This window comes from Macroventuria anomochaeta (genome assembly GCF_010093625.1).
Source record: "Macroventuria anomochaeta strain CBS 525.71 unplaced genomic scaffold BU25scaffold_30, whole genome shotgun sequence".
Taxonomy (NCBI): Eukaryota; Fungi; Ascomycota; class Dothideomycetes; order Pleosporales; family Didymellaceae; genus Macroventuria; species Macroventuria anomochaeta.
In genome coordinates this window covers 363,866-380,450 of record NW_022985391.1, presented here as the reverse complement: position 1 = coordinate 380,450, position 16,585 = coordinate 363,866, and the positions used below count along the sequence as shown (strand labels likewise).

Sequence of the window (16,585 nt, the reverse complement as noted above, 5' to 3'; positions counted from 1 at the left end):
AACAAAGTACTAAGTATGTAGATTAATTTACTTTGTTAGATTATATATTGACCATGTTGTTGTGGAGAAAAGGCGTTGTGAACATTCACTTAAAAGTGCATAAGGTGGCCCAAGCGCAACGCTGCGACCAAACTTTTGTTCAACGATTGTACACTTACATGTGCACATTTGCAGCTCAGTTAGTACCGCGCAGTGATCAAGGTTGAGTGGCAAGTGTGAGCTATGTGGCAGAACGGCCGCAGAAAGTGCTTGTTCTGGCTCGCCCCGCTTGGAAGTGATGGTGATGCTCAAGTGCCTTGCGCCTTTCTCATTCCATGTTGCTTCTCCTGCTCCTTCATCACTTCCTGTCGGGGAGCGTGGACAGTACGCATGTGCGGAAATATTGAAGGATTGAACTGAGATTGTATTGTATGAAGCTTAGTCTAGTCGAACAGAGGAACTTCTCTGGCCATGGCCTTGTAACCTAGTGGCTATGACTGCACACCCCGTTTGTCACGGTTGAGGTGTCCCCTTGCAGTCGGCCGCATAGGCGCTTATCTGCTGACTGGTTGCTACGTCGCACGACTACATGTTGACAGCTACACGACATCAACGTAGACATTTACTCATGTATAGCTCCACTCCGTAGCATGTAGAATAGCCAGTTCAATCCTTCAATCCTTCCCACATGCGTACCTGGTGTATACCAAATAGAGACCCAACCCATTTGCTGCTTTGGCCTCAATGAGCTGCTTTCATGAACTTTGATATGGTCAAACTTCTCACTGGGATACTGAAAACTCCACTCCTGGTTCTCTCCAGAACCTCTTGCAACGCTGCACTCATCAGAGAACTTCACAGTCACCCTCTTGTAGTTGAAATAGCGCCACTCCTGGTAGTATTTAAGCCTCAGCAACGCTGCAGCTCTGTTGATCTTTGGACGGCGCTTTGACCTGAAGTTGCGGAGACCTTGCGCTGTTGAAGTTGTGTCTTAAGCAAAGCTCGTAGGCACTATTCGATTGGTTCTCGGAGATGAGCAGAGGTACAGAAGCCGTCAGGGGTTGGTGACTATTGGTCGGGCCCGTAATAGCCTTTGTAATAGTCGGGTAGTCGTCTAGTCAAAGACCGTGGCAACTGGGAGCAATGAGTAGTACAGGGTATACTGTCTAACTCGAGAGCAGGTGAGATTCCAATAACAAAGTTGATTGACGAGGTTGAACACGATGCCATAAGGGCAACGTGTCTACGTGCTATATACCAAGCGCGTCCATGTAGTGATCCGTATGCTCTTAGTGATCCGTATGCTCTTAGTGATCCGTATGCTCTTAGTGATCCGTATGCTCTTAGTGATCCGTATGCTCTTAGTGATCCGTATGCTCTTAGTGATGCGTATGCTCTCAGTGATCCGGTGGAGCAGTGAGAGCAGCGAGATCGGCGAGAGCGCGTTATGTGGGGTTGCTCTGTATACTCTATCGGTCTACTTCAGATCGTGAGATCAGCGAAAGCATATATGCAGCCTGGTGGCTGGTCTGTTTTGCTTCTCAATTAACCGAGGTTTGTCGTTGCTCTGTCGTTAACTGCGTTAGCGCGAGAGCGATCCTTGTTGTAGCGGTGTGAACCGCTGTAGAATACTGACAGCTACGGTAAACAACAACGTAGAACTATTGGGTCAATGGAATACTGCGCTGGATTGCTATCTAGCTAGGAGGAGACGACTATATACCTGACCTGTAACACACTAGTCCAGGGTAGTGGTCAGGGGTATAGTCAGACACTGTACGGACCAACCGATACCGCAACACTTGTCCTAGTGTACCACTGGTCGTAACATGCGCAAGAAAAGCGTGGTATACTGTTTTGACTGCAACAACAGAGGTTGCTGTGTTGGCTGGCCACAGTTCTGCCTTCTCCATAATAAGCTGACGGTATTCGATCTTTGGGTATTTGCGGGCAATACGAAGAAGAAGACAACGCTGGCAATGGGTGAGGCTTGTTGGGCGGCCGCTGCGAGGCCTTCTTAGGTTGCTGCCGGTCTCGTTGTATCGCTTTAGAGTGCGCTGCACAGTGCGTTTGGATGTCTGAAACTGGGCTGCAACTTCCTCTGTTCCTGCACCACCCTCTACTGCAGGGCATATACCATCGCGCTCGCGCAAAGATAATTCAGAACCTGACTGTTGATTGCCGCTAATTGCAGCACCAAAATGTCTCATGGTTGTGGAACTATAGACGTGCAAAGTGTAGGTAGTGATACGTGTCGGTCAAGCTCAAATTCACGACCAGACTTCATCTTAGTACTGTAGAATCTACCTTGTGATATTGCTGATCTTTAGCTCCCCTACATAACTATGTTGACGACACACTTGTTCCTAATAACTTTCGAAAGACTTGCCCTCAGCAACGCTCCACCTGCACGGTGAGCAGCATAGGGCCGTCACTTTACCTCGCAACGCCCGTATACGATCCTACGCCATGCTGAATGAAATGTTATGTAATCGACTGCAGATACGGAAATTCCACTATAGATGCTGACTCGAGCCTGTCAGTATGTATGCTCGGCTGCGCATGTAGGACTACATACCTTCGGGCGTCCACACCTCCAATCCATCTTCTGTGTGGGTCCTCGGCGACTCACACAGTATCATGGTAACGGCTTTGTCGAATTCAGCGCCAGATGTTAGTGCCTTCACTGCGCCCACCACGATTGCTCAACGCCTATCAAGCTCCTGCCCAAATCGATCCGCATACCGGTTGGCTGCTGCAGCGTCAGTACATACACAAGGACCCATCGAAACTGCCAACGTACTCTTGCTTCGCGTGTTACGAGTGGAAGAGAGCCGAGGGGTACCAGTCTGGGAGCCAGCCATCGACGACTGCCGGTTGCTCGAGCGGCGCCCTGTAGCGCTGGAAGGGCTAGGGTTGACATCAGCGTAAGTGACCGCACCGGTTCGTGCTGGCGTATATGGCGCATAACTCTTGGATATCGAAGCTGGACGCTGTGCGAAGGACTGGGCAGGTGTACGGAGCTTCTTGAAAGGACCATCTTCAACACCGCTGGCAGACTTTCGCTTCTGAGGAGGAGGAGGAGGAGGAGGAGGAGTGTCACTAGTCCGCGTGACGTCCTGCACAGAGGCGCGTTGAGCGTATGTACGCTTTGATGCTGCATTGTTCGCATGCATGAAGTCCGGAGAATCGTTGTCCGCTCTGAGGCTTCGATCAGCTTGTGCGTGCACCAGATGTTGAGAACTTCCATGAGCTTGGATGCTCTGTCGTTGCATATCTTGGGCGGGCAGTGGCATCATTCGAGATGCTGTGTTCGCTCGAGACTTGGGTCGACCTTGCGAATGTGTTGATGAAGTGTCCGAAGTAGACTCGTGTACTGGCCGTCCAGGCGTCTGTATCGTGTCCTTGGGGGACGATGAGTGCCTAAGAGTGACCCGATCTCGTCCAGGTGTCGGTCGGATATCGAGCAGCATCTCCGATAGATCTTCTGAAGGCATGGTAGACAGATCCGTCAGGGTCTCTTCTTGATCAAGATTGTCGCCCACAGATACCTGCGACTCTATCATCTCGAATTGTGCAGCGACTCCCTGGGCGTACTCAAACTCTTGGGTCTCGGGAACGACCTCAGCGTTAGGATCCACCAACGAGAGTTGCGTTCTTTGGTCATGGAGCGGCGCTTGAGGGCCGAACCTGTTCTGATACTCTTCCTCGAAGTAGCCAGCTTGATTCTCGGGGCCTTCACGACGGTTGTGAGTAGAGCTGAGTCTGTCAGTAACAGATTCAGATTCATCAGTGTTCAGCCGACGATTGCTCGATGGTACCACTTCCACTACCGAGTTGATCTGTCCATCCGCCTTGCGGATCTTGCCTGTCCGTAACTGTTGTGACGAGGTGGAGGGCCCGCCATGCTCAATCGACTGCTGCGTATTGGGGACGAGAGTCTTGCTAGTGAGCGTCCCGGCTTCTTTCTGTCGTTTTTCCGTCTCCAGTTCCATCTCGGCGATCATAGTGTTAACTTCCTGCGCACAGATTTGCATTTCTTGCGAGTGCTGGGCCTTGAGCTTCTCCTGTTCTTGCTGTGACTGGGAAGCCAGATCCTCAAACCTTGCGTTGAACTTCTGCTCGTGGCACTCGATTTGGTGCTTGTGCGCTGCTTCGGTCTGTCGCAACTTGGCTTGAGACTCCTTACGGGCATTTTCGGAGAGATTGAGGCGAGATTGCAGGTTTTCGAGCTCCGTAGTGTGGTCTATCTCCGCCCGCTGCAATCTGGCCGCCATGTCGTGCTGTGCTTGCTGTAGTTGCTCGTCGCTGGCACTTTTCGCATCTTGGAGCTCCCCAAGTTGTCGTCGCAGGTCGAAGCGTTGTGCGATAAGCCTCGTCTCAGAACTCTTCGATTCACGCAAACTTATGCGAACCTGTTCAATGGTGGCGGAAAGCTGTTCGTTTTCTGCTTCGAGCTGAAGCTTTATCTCTTCTGCGGATTGAAGCAAGGCCCGAGCTGCGCCCTCCTTCTCGGTCGCCTTGTTTGTCTCCTGGCGGAGTGTTTCAATCGTAGACTTGTACTGGGAGACCTCAATGGCCAGCTGATCATTGTGGGACTGTGCAGACTCCAGCTTGATCTTCAGGTTTGCTGCATCTTGCTGTAAGGCATTGCACTCGCGGTCTTTGGCCTGGCCCTGGTCGGTCATTTCTTGTATCTGCTTCCTGCGACCGGTAAGGTGAACCACAGCATCTACTCTGTAATTACAGAACTCTCGCTCCTGTTCCAAACGTAGACGTTCTTGCTGCTTAGCAGTATCATTTGCCAGCAGCAAGTCGTTCTCGGTCCGGGACAATTGGTCTTGCAGCTGCATCACCTTCAGCTCGGCTTCCCGTGGCTGCGTCTCATGTCCTCGAACAGTAGCTTGTAATTCGTCCCTTTCATTCTCCAATTGTGTGACGCGCGTCTTGAGAGCCACCTCGGATTGTCGAAGTAAGCTTGCCTGTTCCTCCAGCCGTTGGTGATCCTGTTTCTGGGTATCAAGCTCCGTTCTGAGCCACTGGTTGGTCTCATAGGCCAGCTGACCGTCCGCTATCGCCTGGTCGTGTCGTAGAATCTCCGTCTGCAAGCCTTGAATCTGGTCGCGCATACATTGCTGAACATCCTCAATCGGGAAAAGCTTGCTCTCGGAAGTCTTAGCCAGGAGTTCGAAACCTGCATCTGTGCTATTGAGATGTCAGCATATATGTAAAGGCCTGGCGTTGACCACTTACCGCTCGTGAAGGAAGCGCAGCATGTCTTCGGCTTTCCGAACATCATTGGCAGTCAAGAGGGGTAATGACTCCAGCTTCTGCAGGATCTGTAAGCAGTCCTTGATGCTACAATCATTGCTGTCCTCAGTCTTGCGAAGCCCCAGACTCGTCTGAAGGCTGCTCAACTTGTCGACGAGGGCGGTAGAGTTTTCGCTCAACTGACGCTGTACGCCCTGGAGAGCTGGTAGGAGCTGCTTCTCGAACTCGACTCGCCTGCTCTTTTCCTCCTCGTACATGCGTGCCCGCTCGTCGAGTCGATCCTTCAAGTCCTTCTCCCTTGACAATGCCATCACGTAATGCATATGTGTCTCCTTCATTGTCTTCAGCATCCCTTTTTGACCCTTGGACAACGAGTCGATCATCATCTCGAGTTCGCCTTGTAATATCGCCTTCTCTTTCACAACTTCGTCGATTTGGTCTTGCAAGGTCTTCCTGGTGTGCTCTTGGGAGGCGACCGCAGACTTCTGCAATTTCTCGTGATCTTTCTGGAGGCCTGCAACGTATTTCTGCTTTGATTTCACGTTCTCGGTCAGTTGTGCCAAGCGATCGTCTGCCATGTTCAGCTTGACCTGCAGTCCAGTAATTGTCGTCAGTTGCTCCGATATCGTACTCTGAAGCTGCTTCTTCTCTTCTTTCAAGTCATTCATTGTAGACGTCATCTGATCCTCGATTCGGTACTGGTCAGCGAGGCAAGCGGTCCGAAGAGTGTCCAGCGCCATGTCTAGAGTGGTCATCCCAGAAAGCGCTTGACTGTTTCCAATGGCGGCTGATGCCCTTGAGTGAGCAATATGCATAGGTCGTACCTTCTTCGGTGCTTTTGTTACTCGTATAGGCCCAGAACGGCTGGATGCTCCGTGCAACACCTCTTGCACATCTCCCACACGAGGTGATGGGCCACAAACTGGATCAAGGTTGGTCTTCAAGGTGCTCGATGAGGTCTGCTGATCTGAGCTCTGTGCTCGGTGGCTTGAAGCGGGTCTGAGGATTGGACGCGGTTTTGGGTCTTTATTGGGAAACGGCGTAGTGGATCTCGGCATCAAGTTTGAGCCGCCTAGAGTATCTCTATCGGCTTTTGAAGCTTGCTGCATCTGCGAGAAGCGCCCATGACCTTCACATGAAGCATAAGACGACGGATCATCTGGCATGGTCGGAGAATCCGCAATATGGATTGGTTCTTGGATTGCCGCATTGAAATGGACGTGGTGCTGCGTAGCTTCAGGTTGCTCGACATGCCCCAGGTCCACGACTTGATGCTGATAAGAGGCGAAAGTCTTGTCCGTTGTACCGTCCGGCAATGCTGTCTCAGCTGCGATCGACGACTCCTCAATATCGCGAAGCCCGTCTATCGGCACACAAACTCCACCAGGCTGAGGTTTGACAGCTAGGTCTTCGACATCGCGAATTGGCCAGCTTGCTTCTGCTTGGTGTTCGGATGTTGCATGACTCGTAGATGAACCAGCAGTGGATAGTGTGCTCGAGTCGTCAGGTAGAGGGTCGTGTCGAGGCGGCCAAGGCACAAGGGGTCGGGAAAGAAGCGTTTTCTTGCCCTTCTTCGCTTTCGTTCCGTTGTGTTTCTTCTTTGCGGTAGGAGCGGACCGTGCGGCAGGTTGTGGCGTAGTCTGAATATCAGTGATCTCTTCCGAGAGTGCGGGCCTGATCACACTGTCAGTGTTGTTTGCCAACTTGTTGCGAAATGACTCACTTGACTGGCTCAGTGTCCGGACCGTCGACGAATGCACCGTTCCTGTGCGAGGACTCTTGTGATTGATCATGCCCATGTGCAGTCTCGTCTTTTTCGGATGTCCCAACGGCAACACGTTCTTCGATCGTAGGCGATGGAAGATTGGGCGATGCTGCAGAAGTAGTGCTAACATCTGCGAGATCGTTAGCCTAAGCATACAGCTGGCTTCTGTGCCCATACCCTGCTTGGGTGCACCATTATCAGCGGGCTCGATGGAGGGTATGACAGTGTCAGGGTGGATGGACGGTCGTAGCGCTGGTGCGTCTTCCTTCGGAGTCTTGTTTGTAGTTCGTTTGGCGAACCCGAAGGAGAACGGAACTTCGCACGGTGCTGAACCGGGTTTGGCGATGCCGAAGGTCTGGGGTAACGCGAGGGAAGGTTGTGAAGACGCTTTCACGCTTGCTGAAGACTTAAAAGCAAGCCTCTCGATGGTAGCCAATGTTTCATCGTCAAGCTCGTCTTCGAACTCAGGTCCATAAGGAGAGTGGGGCGCTTCCAGTTGCATCTCGGGAACCACGGCATCGCTGTCAGGTACCTGTTGCATATTTCTGAGTTGCGATGGCCTGAACGTCTTCGTAGGCTGCTTCCCCTTTGAGAACCCAGTCATAGTGAGAGCTCGAGCAGGCAGTCAATCGGTAGTCAATGACAGAAGCGAGATGGACGAGACGTGCGAGACGGCACGAAAATAGCGGGCAAACGAGCAAAAACTACGAGACGAGATGGAACAAGAAATGTGTTGAAAGAGGAGTTGTGTAGTGAAAGGTGAGGGGTGAGGCGAGACAAGGAAGTTCGCAGCTACGCTCTTTCCTGCCTCGAGGTGAGGAAGTCGCAGACATCAACACGCTCGACTTTGGACTCCATCGACCACATACTCAAACATTGCACTTACGACTTACAAGCGACTTACAAGCGACTCACAGCGATACTTTTTAGCTTTCAAGAACACATGAGATTCCTCACGGCATCCAAGTCAAGCCCAAGTTCACGTCACCCATGCCTGCAATACTAAGATTCCCTCTTCCATCTCTTCTATCTTGTGTGAATATATCGCACTAACTCTCAATGTATGCTTCTCCAACTGTCCACGTGTCCTCGATGCACGAGTATCACGCATTGCTGCGCTCGGAAAATCGAAGATGAAGATGCAGCTCTTGAAATGCTTCTCTTGCCCTCTACTGCGAGCTACTACGCAGCAGTGTCTTAGAATACGTCAGGCTTCTCGTTCGATGCCTCTGCCCTTCCAGACGACGCTTGACAAGTCGGTGGGTGGTCCCTCCGCTCTTGCTGCGTTCTTGCATCTAGTATGCTGGCATCTATCAGCTGTTAGCTCGAACACTCACCTGAGACGGCACCACTGACAACGACCTACAACGCGGCCCTATTCCTTATCTACTGCCACATGTCGATGGCCTTCGCTGTTGTGGTGTTGTTCCTTCGGAGGCAATTCTGAAACACGAACTGCACACGGCATGCACAAGCACCGGCGCTTGCATAAGCCACCGAACCAATCACCACCCGCAGCGCCCCTGTCCCGCTGCAAGGTGATCTCCCGTCAACACCATACGCGCCGACATGGACAACGCCTTTACCAATCCGCTTCGCCTGTTCGTCTAATACCTCTATAATAAGCACGCAGCATGAAAAAATCGCCGGCCACAATCTTGGGACCTTGGAAAATCGCACCATGTTAGGCGCCAGCAACGCTCTGGCAGCGGGGTACTGGCCTAGAAATAGCCTCTGCCAACGAGGACGCGAATATAGAGATGGGCGTCCTGCCTGACTTGCTGGGTAGTGTCCCGTCCTGATCGAGTTGATCTCACAACCTTCACGCGACTCTCGTACCACCTGCTCGACGCCTGTCTACGTAGCAAGCCTTCCTTCACACTACCGTACCTTTGCCAACATGAGCCGGGCTCTCTTCTTCTCGCTGCTGCTTCCTCTGCTCGCCCTTGCTCAGGACTCGAGTTCGGGCAGTGGACTACCTCCCGCAGGTTACAACGGCGGTTCGGACAACCCTCAGGATTCAGACGATGCTGGCGCAGCAGGTTCATCAAAGGGTGCTTTCGAGCTGTCTTCTGGTGGGCTGGTAGCCATCGTTGTGGTAGCTGTGATCGTTGTCATTGGTGGCAGTACGTTCTCACACAATCCTAATCTAACACCATCATACTAACTTCCGTGCAGTCGGCTCAGGAACACTTTGGTGGCTCGCAAAGAAGCGTCAATGGGACGTCCGCCAATCTATCCGCCGTGCATCTCGCCGTATCACAGGTCGCTCAGTAGTCGACGTCAGCAAACAGAACCGCCAGAACCGTCGAACCGGTATCCGTCTCAACTCGCCGCCGCCGGGCAAGAATGCAAGGCCCAAGCAGGAACACGACCTCGAGAAGGGACTGCCGATGTCGAGCAAGGAGGGTCGAACGACTACGACTATATCGAGCACAATCAGGTAGACACAACAGTGGTCATATTTCGCGAGCTTCTACTTCCTTGTAGGAGGTGTCTACCTGAGCCAACAGCACTGTTCGATCAACATGGATGTCGAGCTAAGCTCCATTCACTGGTCGTTGAGGAAGGGCTGTCTGCTACCTCTCTCAGGGTGGCGGCGGCGTGCGCCTCGTAGCACATAAGTGTACCAACATGGATGAGGTGAGGAGAGCTTAAGGTGTTTTGTTGGACATCATGGTGGGTAACATTCGTTTCTTGTTGTTTGTATTGTTTAACAACTATGATATCCACGCCTTTTCAAGCCTATTCATGGCATATGCGCAATGTACGGAGAGCGATTACATAGATTATAGCCGCCCGAGAAATACCAGAATTAATTCCAAAATCACGATCCCGACAAAGACGAGCCAGCGCCGTAAACACGCCAATCGATGACTATGTGATCGATGTGCAACTTGCGAGATCCTTCGTGAAGTTGACATGTGATTTGGCGACGCGCTAAAATGTCAGACGCGTCTCATCCCGCACCGTTTTCCCCACCTCTCAACCACAACATCTCCACACCCAAGCACACATCAAGATGTCCTCACGCAGTCGACAATCGCGCGTTGGAGCTACTCCCAGAAATAGCCGCCATTCCGTCGCAATGACACCTGTTCGAGCCATTCAAGATGCGCTGCCGCCCTACAAGAAGCCTTCACACCCACTAGATGGGGAGGCACAACGCGCACTCCGAGAATTGAACGGTTCTACCCTCGCAGCAGTGAAGAAGCACAACACTGCTGCAATCACCCAGATTCGGAGCACAGCTGAAGGCGTCAATGATATGCTGAGCGAGCACCAACGCTATGTCGATGCTCGGAGCAAGAAGTGGGATGCCGGCAAGAAGCTCGATGAGAAGGAAGACGAGGAAATGATAATGGTAGATCTCCAGCAGAAGGTCGACGAGGCAACAGCGAAGTTAGAAGAGAGCATGCGTGCAATAATCGACTCCAGCGTCGCAGCCCAACGCATCGAGGACGCCTTGGAGTGGCTGCGTCAACACGCTCCTAGGCAGCTCGAGGAAGAGTACGAATCGCAAATGACCCAGCGCCAAACCCAACGACGCCAGACACAACGCGCCGAAGGCAGCGACGCAGGCTCAGACATCGACGTGCAAATGGACGAGGGCCCAACACCCGGCCCCACGCCCCTCGACGGCTCCCACGTAGCCCTCACCGGTTCTGTAGAAATGTTCACAGACCGCATGGAGCGCGAAAAGAACGCGTACACCTCGATATCCTTCACCGCGCGCTACGCCAAGCACAACGATTACCGGGACTTCAAGCGCGTCGTCCACGACGCTCGGCACGGCGACAACGGGCCCGTTCTCGGTCACGAAGATACATGGTTCACCTCAGCCGGGGAGCCGCAGCTGGGCGTCACGCAGACACGGGGCGGTGCATATGACGATGATGAAGATGATCTTGTCATGGATAAAGCGACGATTAGCACAAAGTGTCCGATTACGTTTCAGCAGTTCAAGGAGCCGTATTCGAGTAACAAGTGCCCGCATACGTTTGAGAAGAATGCAATTTTGGGCATGATTAGGACGAGTGGGAGTCACTTTGGGAGGGGAGGGGCGAGGAGTGTGGCTTGTCCTATTCCAGGCTGTGATCAGGTAGATTCATCTTTATACACCATTCTATACGTCATGTAGGGCAAATGCTAACATCACGCACAGCAACTCTCCGCAGAAGACCTGCGCTCCGACCCAATCCTTGTCAGGAAGATCAAGCGCATGCAGCGCGCCGAGCTCGAAGAATCGCAAATGGACTCAGACGGCGATGAGGACGACGAAGACGACGTACAAGCACCCCAAAGTTCCCAGCCCAACAGAAGTGGCTCGAGGGTGCAGGTATCAAGCACACAGCAGCCGTCCCAGAGCTCGATTATCGAAGTTCTGGGGGATCCCAGTGATGAGGACGACGAGGACAAGTAAGGAAGGGTTAGTGAACACGTGGGGAAAGATAGAGAATTGATACCCATCTTGGCGTCGTTGATACCCATTTCGGCGTTGAGGATTGAGTTTCCAATCGAATCAGGTACCACGCAGGCTTTATGCTATGCAATGAAGAGGCACGCTCTGAAAGATGTGATTTGGAGGTGAGGCTTCCTGCATGGACCTGACCATAGGCTGCTTGCATAACAATAGTTGCGCTAGAAGACGCAGCAGTATCAATTGGCAGCTGTTGTAATACTCAAAACCGCTATGCTTTTAAGGTAAGTCCTGGTGAGCGCGGCTGTCTAAAGCACACCAGACGGCAAAGTTGGGCTTCAGCTTGTCCTTAAGCTGAGGAACTTTGTGCAGTGCTGCTGTGCTCCAGGCTGTCTTCTTCTATTTCCTTGTATGCGAGAGACCTTCGTGGCTGCTTGCACCGTGGCTGCTTCGGGCGAGTTGTTGCTGTCCCTTCCTATCCACCGGCGCCTACTCTCTCCTTCGTTCATTATCCCGCGCTCGCTGACATTTTGGCAGTTAGCGCCCTTATTCTTGAGTACTCTCTTCTTCCTCAGCGTCGTCAAAAACAACGTTGCGCAACTCGTTCCTCCTCAACGCCTACCGCAGAGACGCAAACCTTCCAACCCGGCGCAGTACTGACTTGACGAGCCTTGTGTCTTGACCACTCCGTGTTTTAGCTGAGTGCTATATTGGGTGCAGTTCAGCTACACTTCTGATCCCAGTGTACTGCCTCCGCTGTTATATCGACGATTCAGCAAGACTGCAGTGTAATACCGTTCCGGAGCAATGGACGATTCGATGCCAGCCCGATTGCCACGCCAATGGGATCCGAAGCCAGATGAGCGAATAAACGAGCTTCAACGCACCTTCTTTCAGATAACTCGCTACGACAAACAACCAGTCGGAAGAACTAAACATCCTGGTTTTGGTATTGTGGAAAAAACTCATCACTAACGGAAAAATCCACGACCTATGCATTTCCCTAGCTTCAACACCAAAGCCGAAGTAGTCGATACAATTGTGAGTCATCAACGACTCACTCGGTCACAGCAAATGACACTAATATATAGGACTATAAGATCCTGACAGACTTCTTGAAACAAGACGAGGCTTCGAGTAATGCGATCCTATATTCAGATCAAGCAATGGTAGCTTTGCAAGCATCCGAGCGCATTCCAGATTCAATCTTTCGTGCGTGGTCCATGTTTCACCACTACAATCATTCATTCACTGAAAATGACCTGGGCGTTGGTTGGAGTGGTACGACAAACGCACTGAACTGCACACGAACCTACTAACCTGCGAGCAGGCATAGTCTTCGGCCTGCAACACAAGTATTACGTAGCCACTGCAATCCCGCACGATGTCACCACAAGTACCACATGGAGTCATCTGTGGCTGGCGACAGTTCGACATAAATTTGCTCCTGGACCGCCTTGAGGGAGTGAGATGGTGCGCTTCCAAGCCTCTCCTGCCACCCTACTTAATGCTCGAATGCACAGTCCTGCATCGCCATGATCTTACTCGCAGAACACATGTGGTGGTGAAGAAGCAACTCACGTGCAGACGGTCGGAAGGTATTGTGGAGTTCGGCGGCGGCTCCGTTCGGCCGCGGGGAAGCCATGCACAACACAAATTTCTTGAAGTACATTTTTACCTTTCTCACATTATAACAGCAACGATGAACCTTGTGGGTGTATCATCGTTGCATTAGGTCTTCGTACGTACATGCGCTTCCTGTGTGAGACTAAGCCATATATCCTTCGAACACCAAACGCCGTGGGTAGATCTTTCTGCACTCAAAGGTGCAGGTCTAAGCGAGTATGGGTATGAGCCATTCCATTATGTTCCCTTCCGCATTCTCCTCTTCCTTATCTCGACTCGTCGTTTAGTTTCACTTGGTTTCGTTCAGTTCGCGAGGTTGAGGGTTCATTTACTTGGTAATGAAGCCAAGGTAGTCGGCGACGATGAGCGTTACCATACTGTTGTCTGTCAGTAACTGTTCTCTTTCAATCTTTCAGAAACGGCTTACGCATGCGGCGCAATTCGAATGTAGTATGTTCCAAACCCGCGGTAAAATCTCAGAAGACCTTCTTCCTTCGCGACTTTCCTGAAGCAGTCAAACATGCCCTTATATGGCAATGTACCGTCAGGTGCGCGTGTCTGCTTCTGCAGCCTCGTCTTCATGAAATCGAAAGGCAATGACAGGAAGGACGCGAAGAACCCAGCGATCGCGGATGCTGTAAGCGTTTGAGAGCGCGAGGAGAGACTCGTGTTCTTAAGCTGCGACTTCGCTTCGCTGAAGAACGCAAGCTGTCCGAAGTTCAGCGCCATCGCGCGGACGACCGTTGGGTAGCAACCCGCCCAGAGACGCAGAACGCCTTCGTTCTTGGAGATCCGCATCAGCGCATCAACAACGGATGTGTAATTTGCACGTTGCGCGGCGGGCTTCATGCCATCGGACTGCATTCTGATGAGCGCCAAATCCGCCGGGTTACCCACAACAGCCGCGAGACCACCGGCCGTCAGACCGGCGCCAGCGCGCTCTTTGAAGCCGACTGTCGTGCCGTTTTCTTTCGCGCGGGCGCTGAGCGTCTTCATGAATGTGTCGAAGAAGCCCAAGCGCGCGGTGGTGTAGACGGCTTGTCTGAGGATACCGGCGCTGAGTCCAGTGTATAGGTCCATGACCTTGCCTGCGGCGACGATGTCCTTTAGGACGCCGATGGGTGTAGGTTTGGGACCTGTTTTGACGCCCTCGCCCGCGAGTTGCAGGCGCACTTTTACCATGTCAACGGGCTGGATGACGGTTGTTGCTGTCATGCCTGCCAGACCACCGTTGATAAACGGTAGCGCTGCGCGCATGAACGGTGTGTGGAGGAAGTCGGCTGTTGCCTTCTTCGGGTTTTCTGCCGCTTTTGACATTGTCTCAGATGCGTCCTTGAGGATAGTTTCAGAGCCTTGCTTTGCGTTTTCGAGAGCGCGGGAGGCGGGCATTTTGAAGGATTGAGTCGATGCTGTGGTGGACATGTTGTTAGTGTCCGTCACTAACACCCAGTCGTGAATGTGCGAGTGACAAATGACAGGCAATTAACAAAGGCGTGACAGATAAGCAGGTGCAGGAGTATGTGTTCGGCAGATGTGAATCGCCAAAGTCCAATGAAGGGATGCAGGACATTCAACAACGGATAACGCCAGTATATATGGACCACCGCCGAAAATGCTGAGCCTCGCACAACATATTCCGGATCGTCTTTCCGGCACTCTACAGTGCCAGGCAGAGCCTCACGGCGCCTGTCGAGGCGGTGTTGCGGTCGTCGCGGTTGTAGTGAAACGGCCGCGGCCGTGGAAGTTAGCCGGCTACATTATACGGCGGAGCGCAGTACTCAAAGGCTCGGTCTTCAGAATGCGTGTCACGCTTCCACGTGCGGCGCGTCCCGTCTCTTGTCCGATACTATCCGCAGAACATTGCAGTGCGCAGAAGAGCAGATGTTGAGAGCTGTTGCGTACCTATGCAGAGAGCTATGCAGAGAGCTGGATCTGCGCTAACAACGGAGGTGTGGGGCGGTTAGACTGGGCGATATGTATGCGCTTCAACGACTGGAACGAAGAAGCATGCAATTAACAAAGGCAATTGCGAGAAAAACAACGGACAAGGCTGTTAGGAAAGAAGTGTCAGGAGAAATGGAAGAGCTGTCACGGTACGCGTTGTGCCATCCAACCAAGCGGTGTCTGGATGAGGGGGCTTGTTGCTCTTGAAATGCGGGGAAAGCTGGATGGTACCATGAGGTACATCCAGCGCAATCCAACCAGTCAAGATGTGAGTCTAACGGCGGATTGATGGCCTCGAGCCAATCAGCTCAAGCTTATTCGATACATTGCTGGTTGTGTTGTCACTCTTGATGCTGAACGTGATGTCCTGGCTTGTGACAGGCCGTGCTACCGCGTGTCACTGGGCATCTCGACTTGGAGACAGTCCTGTCTCTGAGACTGAAATTGTTCGGTAATATGGAGCTATGATTCATGTGATCGGCAGGCACATGGCTGACTAGCCGATGCCTGTGATGCATGCGAGCGCGGTTTAAGTTCGAGTGGGTGAGTTGAGCAAGCAAGAATGACGTAGCGCCCTGCCCAATCAGGAAGAGGGTGCTCAACACCAAAGTTTGAGGCTCTCGTCACCTAGACAGAAGTTAAGATTGCTTACATTAAAGAGTGTTAGCTTTTCATCGTCCACTGTCATCAGGGCTGACGAATTACCCAGACCTGCACGGTTTTTTTATTAGAATTGCCTTTGAGCGTCTCCATAACACCCTTGGAGGACCGTGGCCACCCGCCCAACCTACACCATCATCACCATCACCCATTTTCTACAGCCCAACAATCGTTTCTTCGGAAGTGTTCTTCGGCTTAAAGCACATTGATCTCATTGCGCATCCATCCACGCTTCGGCCACGGCTATTGTTTCTCCGTCAAGCCACAAGAAGACGTTCCTGAATGACGTGCAGGCGATTCGATTCTCTCATTCGCGGAGACAGGACTTTTGTGCGAAAATATGTGCAAAGGGTCTCGATGCATGATGAGGCGGTGTTCTCGCTGATACGCGGTTGAGCACTTGGTGGACGATAAGAGTAGCCGCCCGCGGCCGAGATGTGCTCACCGACAACAACAAGGCTCGAGTTCTCAGACCTTGGAAACACTTACAAGTACATACTGTATGTCGGGATCAGAGCTGGTGCCGAAAGAACTTACTGTTTGAATTGTTCTGGTGGCCTGCAGTTGTTTTCGGGATGTGGAGATGCATCGTCCTGTTTTATGCAGAAGCTCACAGCTAAGTATGATGATTAACGAGACTATAAGCGATCGATCCCGACGTCAGTACCCGAGTAAATTTAAGACCCGACCTCGATCGAGTTCATTATGCTCAACACTTGAACGACTTTGGTGGCGTGTCCAGCACGTTGTCCGTTATGGTATCGAGCCTCGATACAAGCTCCTCTGTATGTCTTGAGCATTGTGTGCAGACCAAGCTCATACCAGAGACCACTTAAGCCTGCGCTTTGATACCCTGCTAGCAATCTCCTCGACCTGGGCTTCAAGTACCTCCTCCGCCATTGGCGCGGCCTCTTCTGCAG

The 16,585-nt window shown here is 52.1% G+C and overlaps 4 protein-coding genes across 4 annotated transcripts; 2 read left to right on the top strand and 2 right to left on the bottom strand.

Moving 5' to 3' along the window:
• Positions 1 to 2,684: 2,684 nt before the first annotated feature.
• BU25DRAFT_461123 (uncharacterized protein) lies at positions 2,685 to 7,619 on the bottom strand (the record flags this gene model as incomplete). The annotated part of the gene is made up of 5 exons (XM_033710413.1): positions 2,685 to 2,731; positions 2,783 to 5,184; positions 5,233 to 6,924; positions 6,974 to 7,145; positions 7,193 to 7,619. The coding sequence occupies 5 exons, from the start codon at positions 7,617 to 7,619 to the stop codon at positions 2,685 to 2,687; spliced, it is 4,740 nt and encodes a 1,579-aa protein (XP_033558795.1).
• A 1,296-nt stretch (positions 7,620 to 8,915) lies between these two features.
• On the top strand, positions 8,916 to 9,450 carry BU25DRAFT_300321 (uncharacterized protein; the record flags this gene model as incomplete). The annotated part of the gene is made up of 2 exons (XM_033701975.1): positions 8,916 to 9,141; positions 9,194 to 9,450. Coding segments are annotated over 2 exons (483 nt in total), but the record flags the coding sequence as incomplete, so codon positions are not given.
• Positions 9,451 to 10,011: 561 nt separating this feature from the next.
• Positions 10,012 to 11,540, top strand: BU25DRAFT_413502 (uncharacterized protein). The gene is made up of 2 exons (XM_033707049.1): positions 10,012 to 11,127; positions 11,188 to 11,540. Exons 1-2 carry the CDS (start codon positions 10,038 to 10,040, stop codon positions 11,436 to 11,438), a joined length of 1,341 nt encoding a protein of 446 aa, XP_033558793.1. The 5' UTR covers positions 10,012 to 10,037; the 3' UTR covers positions 11,439 to 11,540.
• A 1,849-nt stretch (positions 11,541 to 13,389) lies between these two features.
• BU25DRAFT_424050 (mitochondrial dicarboxylate transporter) lies at positions 13,390 to 14,483 on the bottom strand (the record flags this gene model as incomplete). The annotated part of the gene is made up of 2 exons (XM_033708252.1): positions 13,390 to 13,438; positions 13,489 to 14,483. 2 exons carry the CDS (start codon positions 14,481 to 14,483, stop codon positions 13,390 to 13,392), a joined length of 1,044 nt encoding a protein of 347 aa, XP_033558792.1.
• Positions 14,484 to 16,585: the final 2,102 nt, after the last annotated feature.

What these genes read in the sequence shown, in the direction of transcription:
- BU25DRAFT_413502 (XM_033707049.1), top strand. Translation starts at nt 10,038, where the DNA reads ATGTCCTCACGCAGTCGACAATCGCGCGTTGGAGCTACTCCCAGAAAT. An exon ending in CTGTGATCAGGTAGATTCAT is followed by an intron (nt 11,128 to 11,187) that starts CTTTATACACCA and finishes CACAGCAACTCT; the next exon opens with CCGCAGAAGACCTGCGCTCC.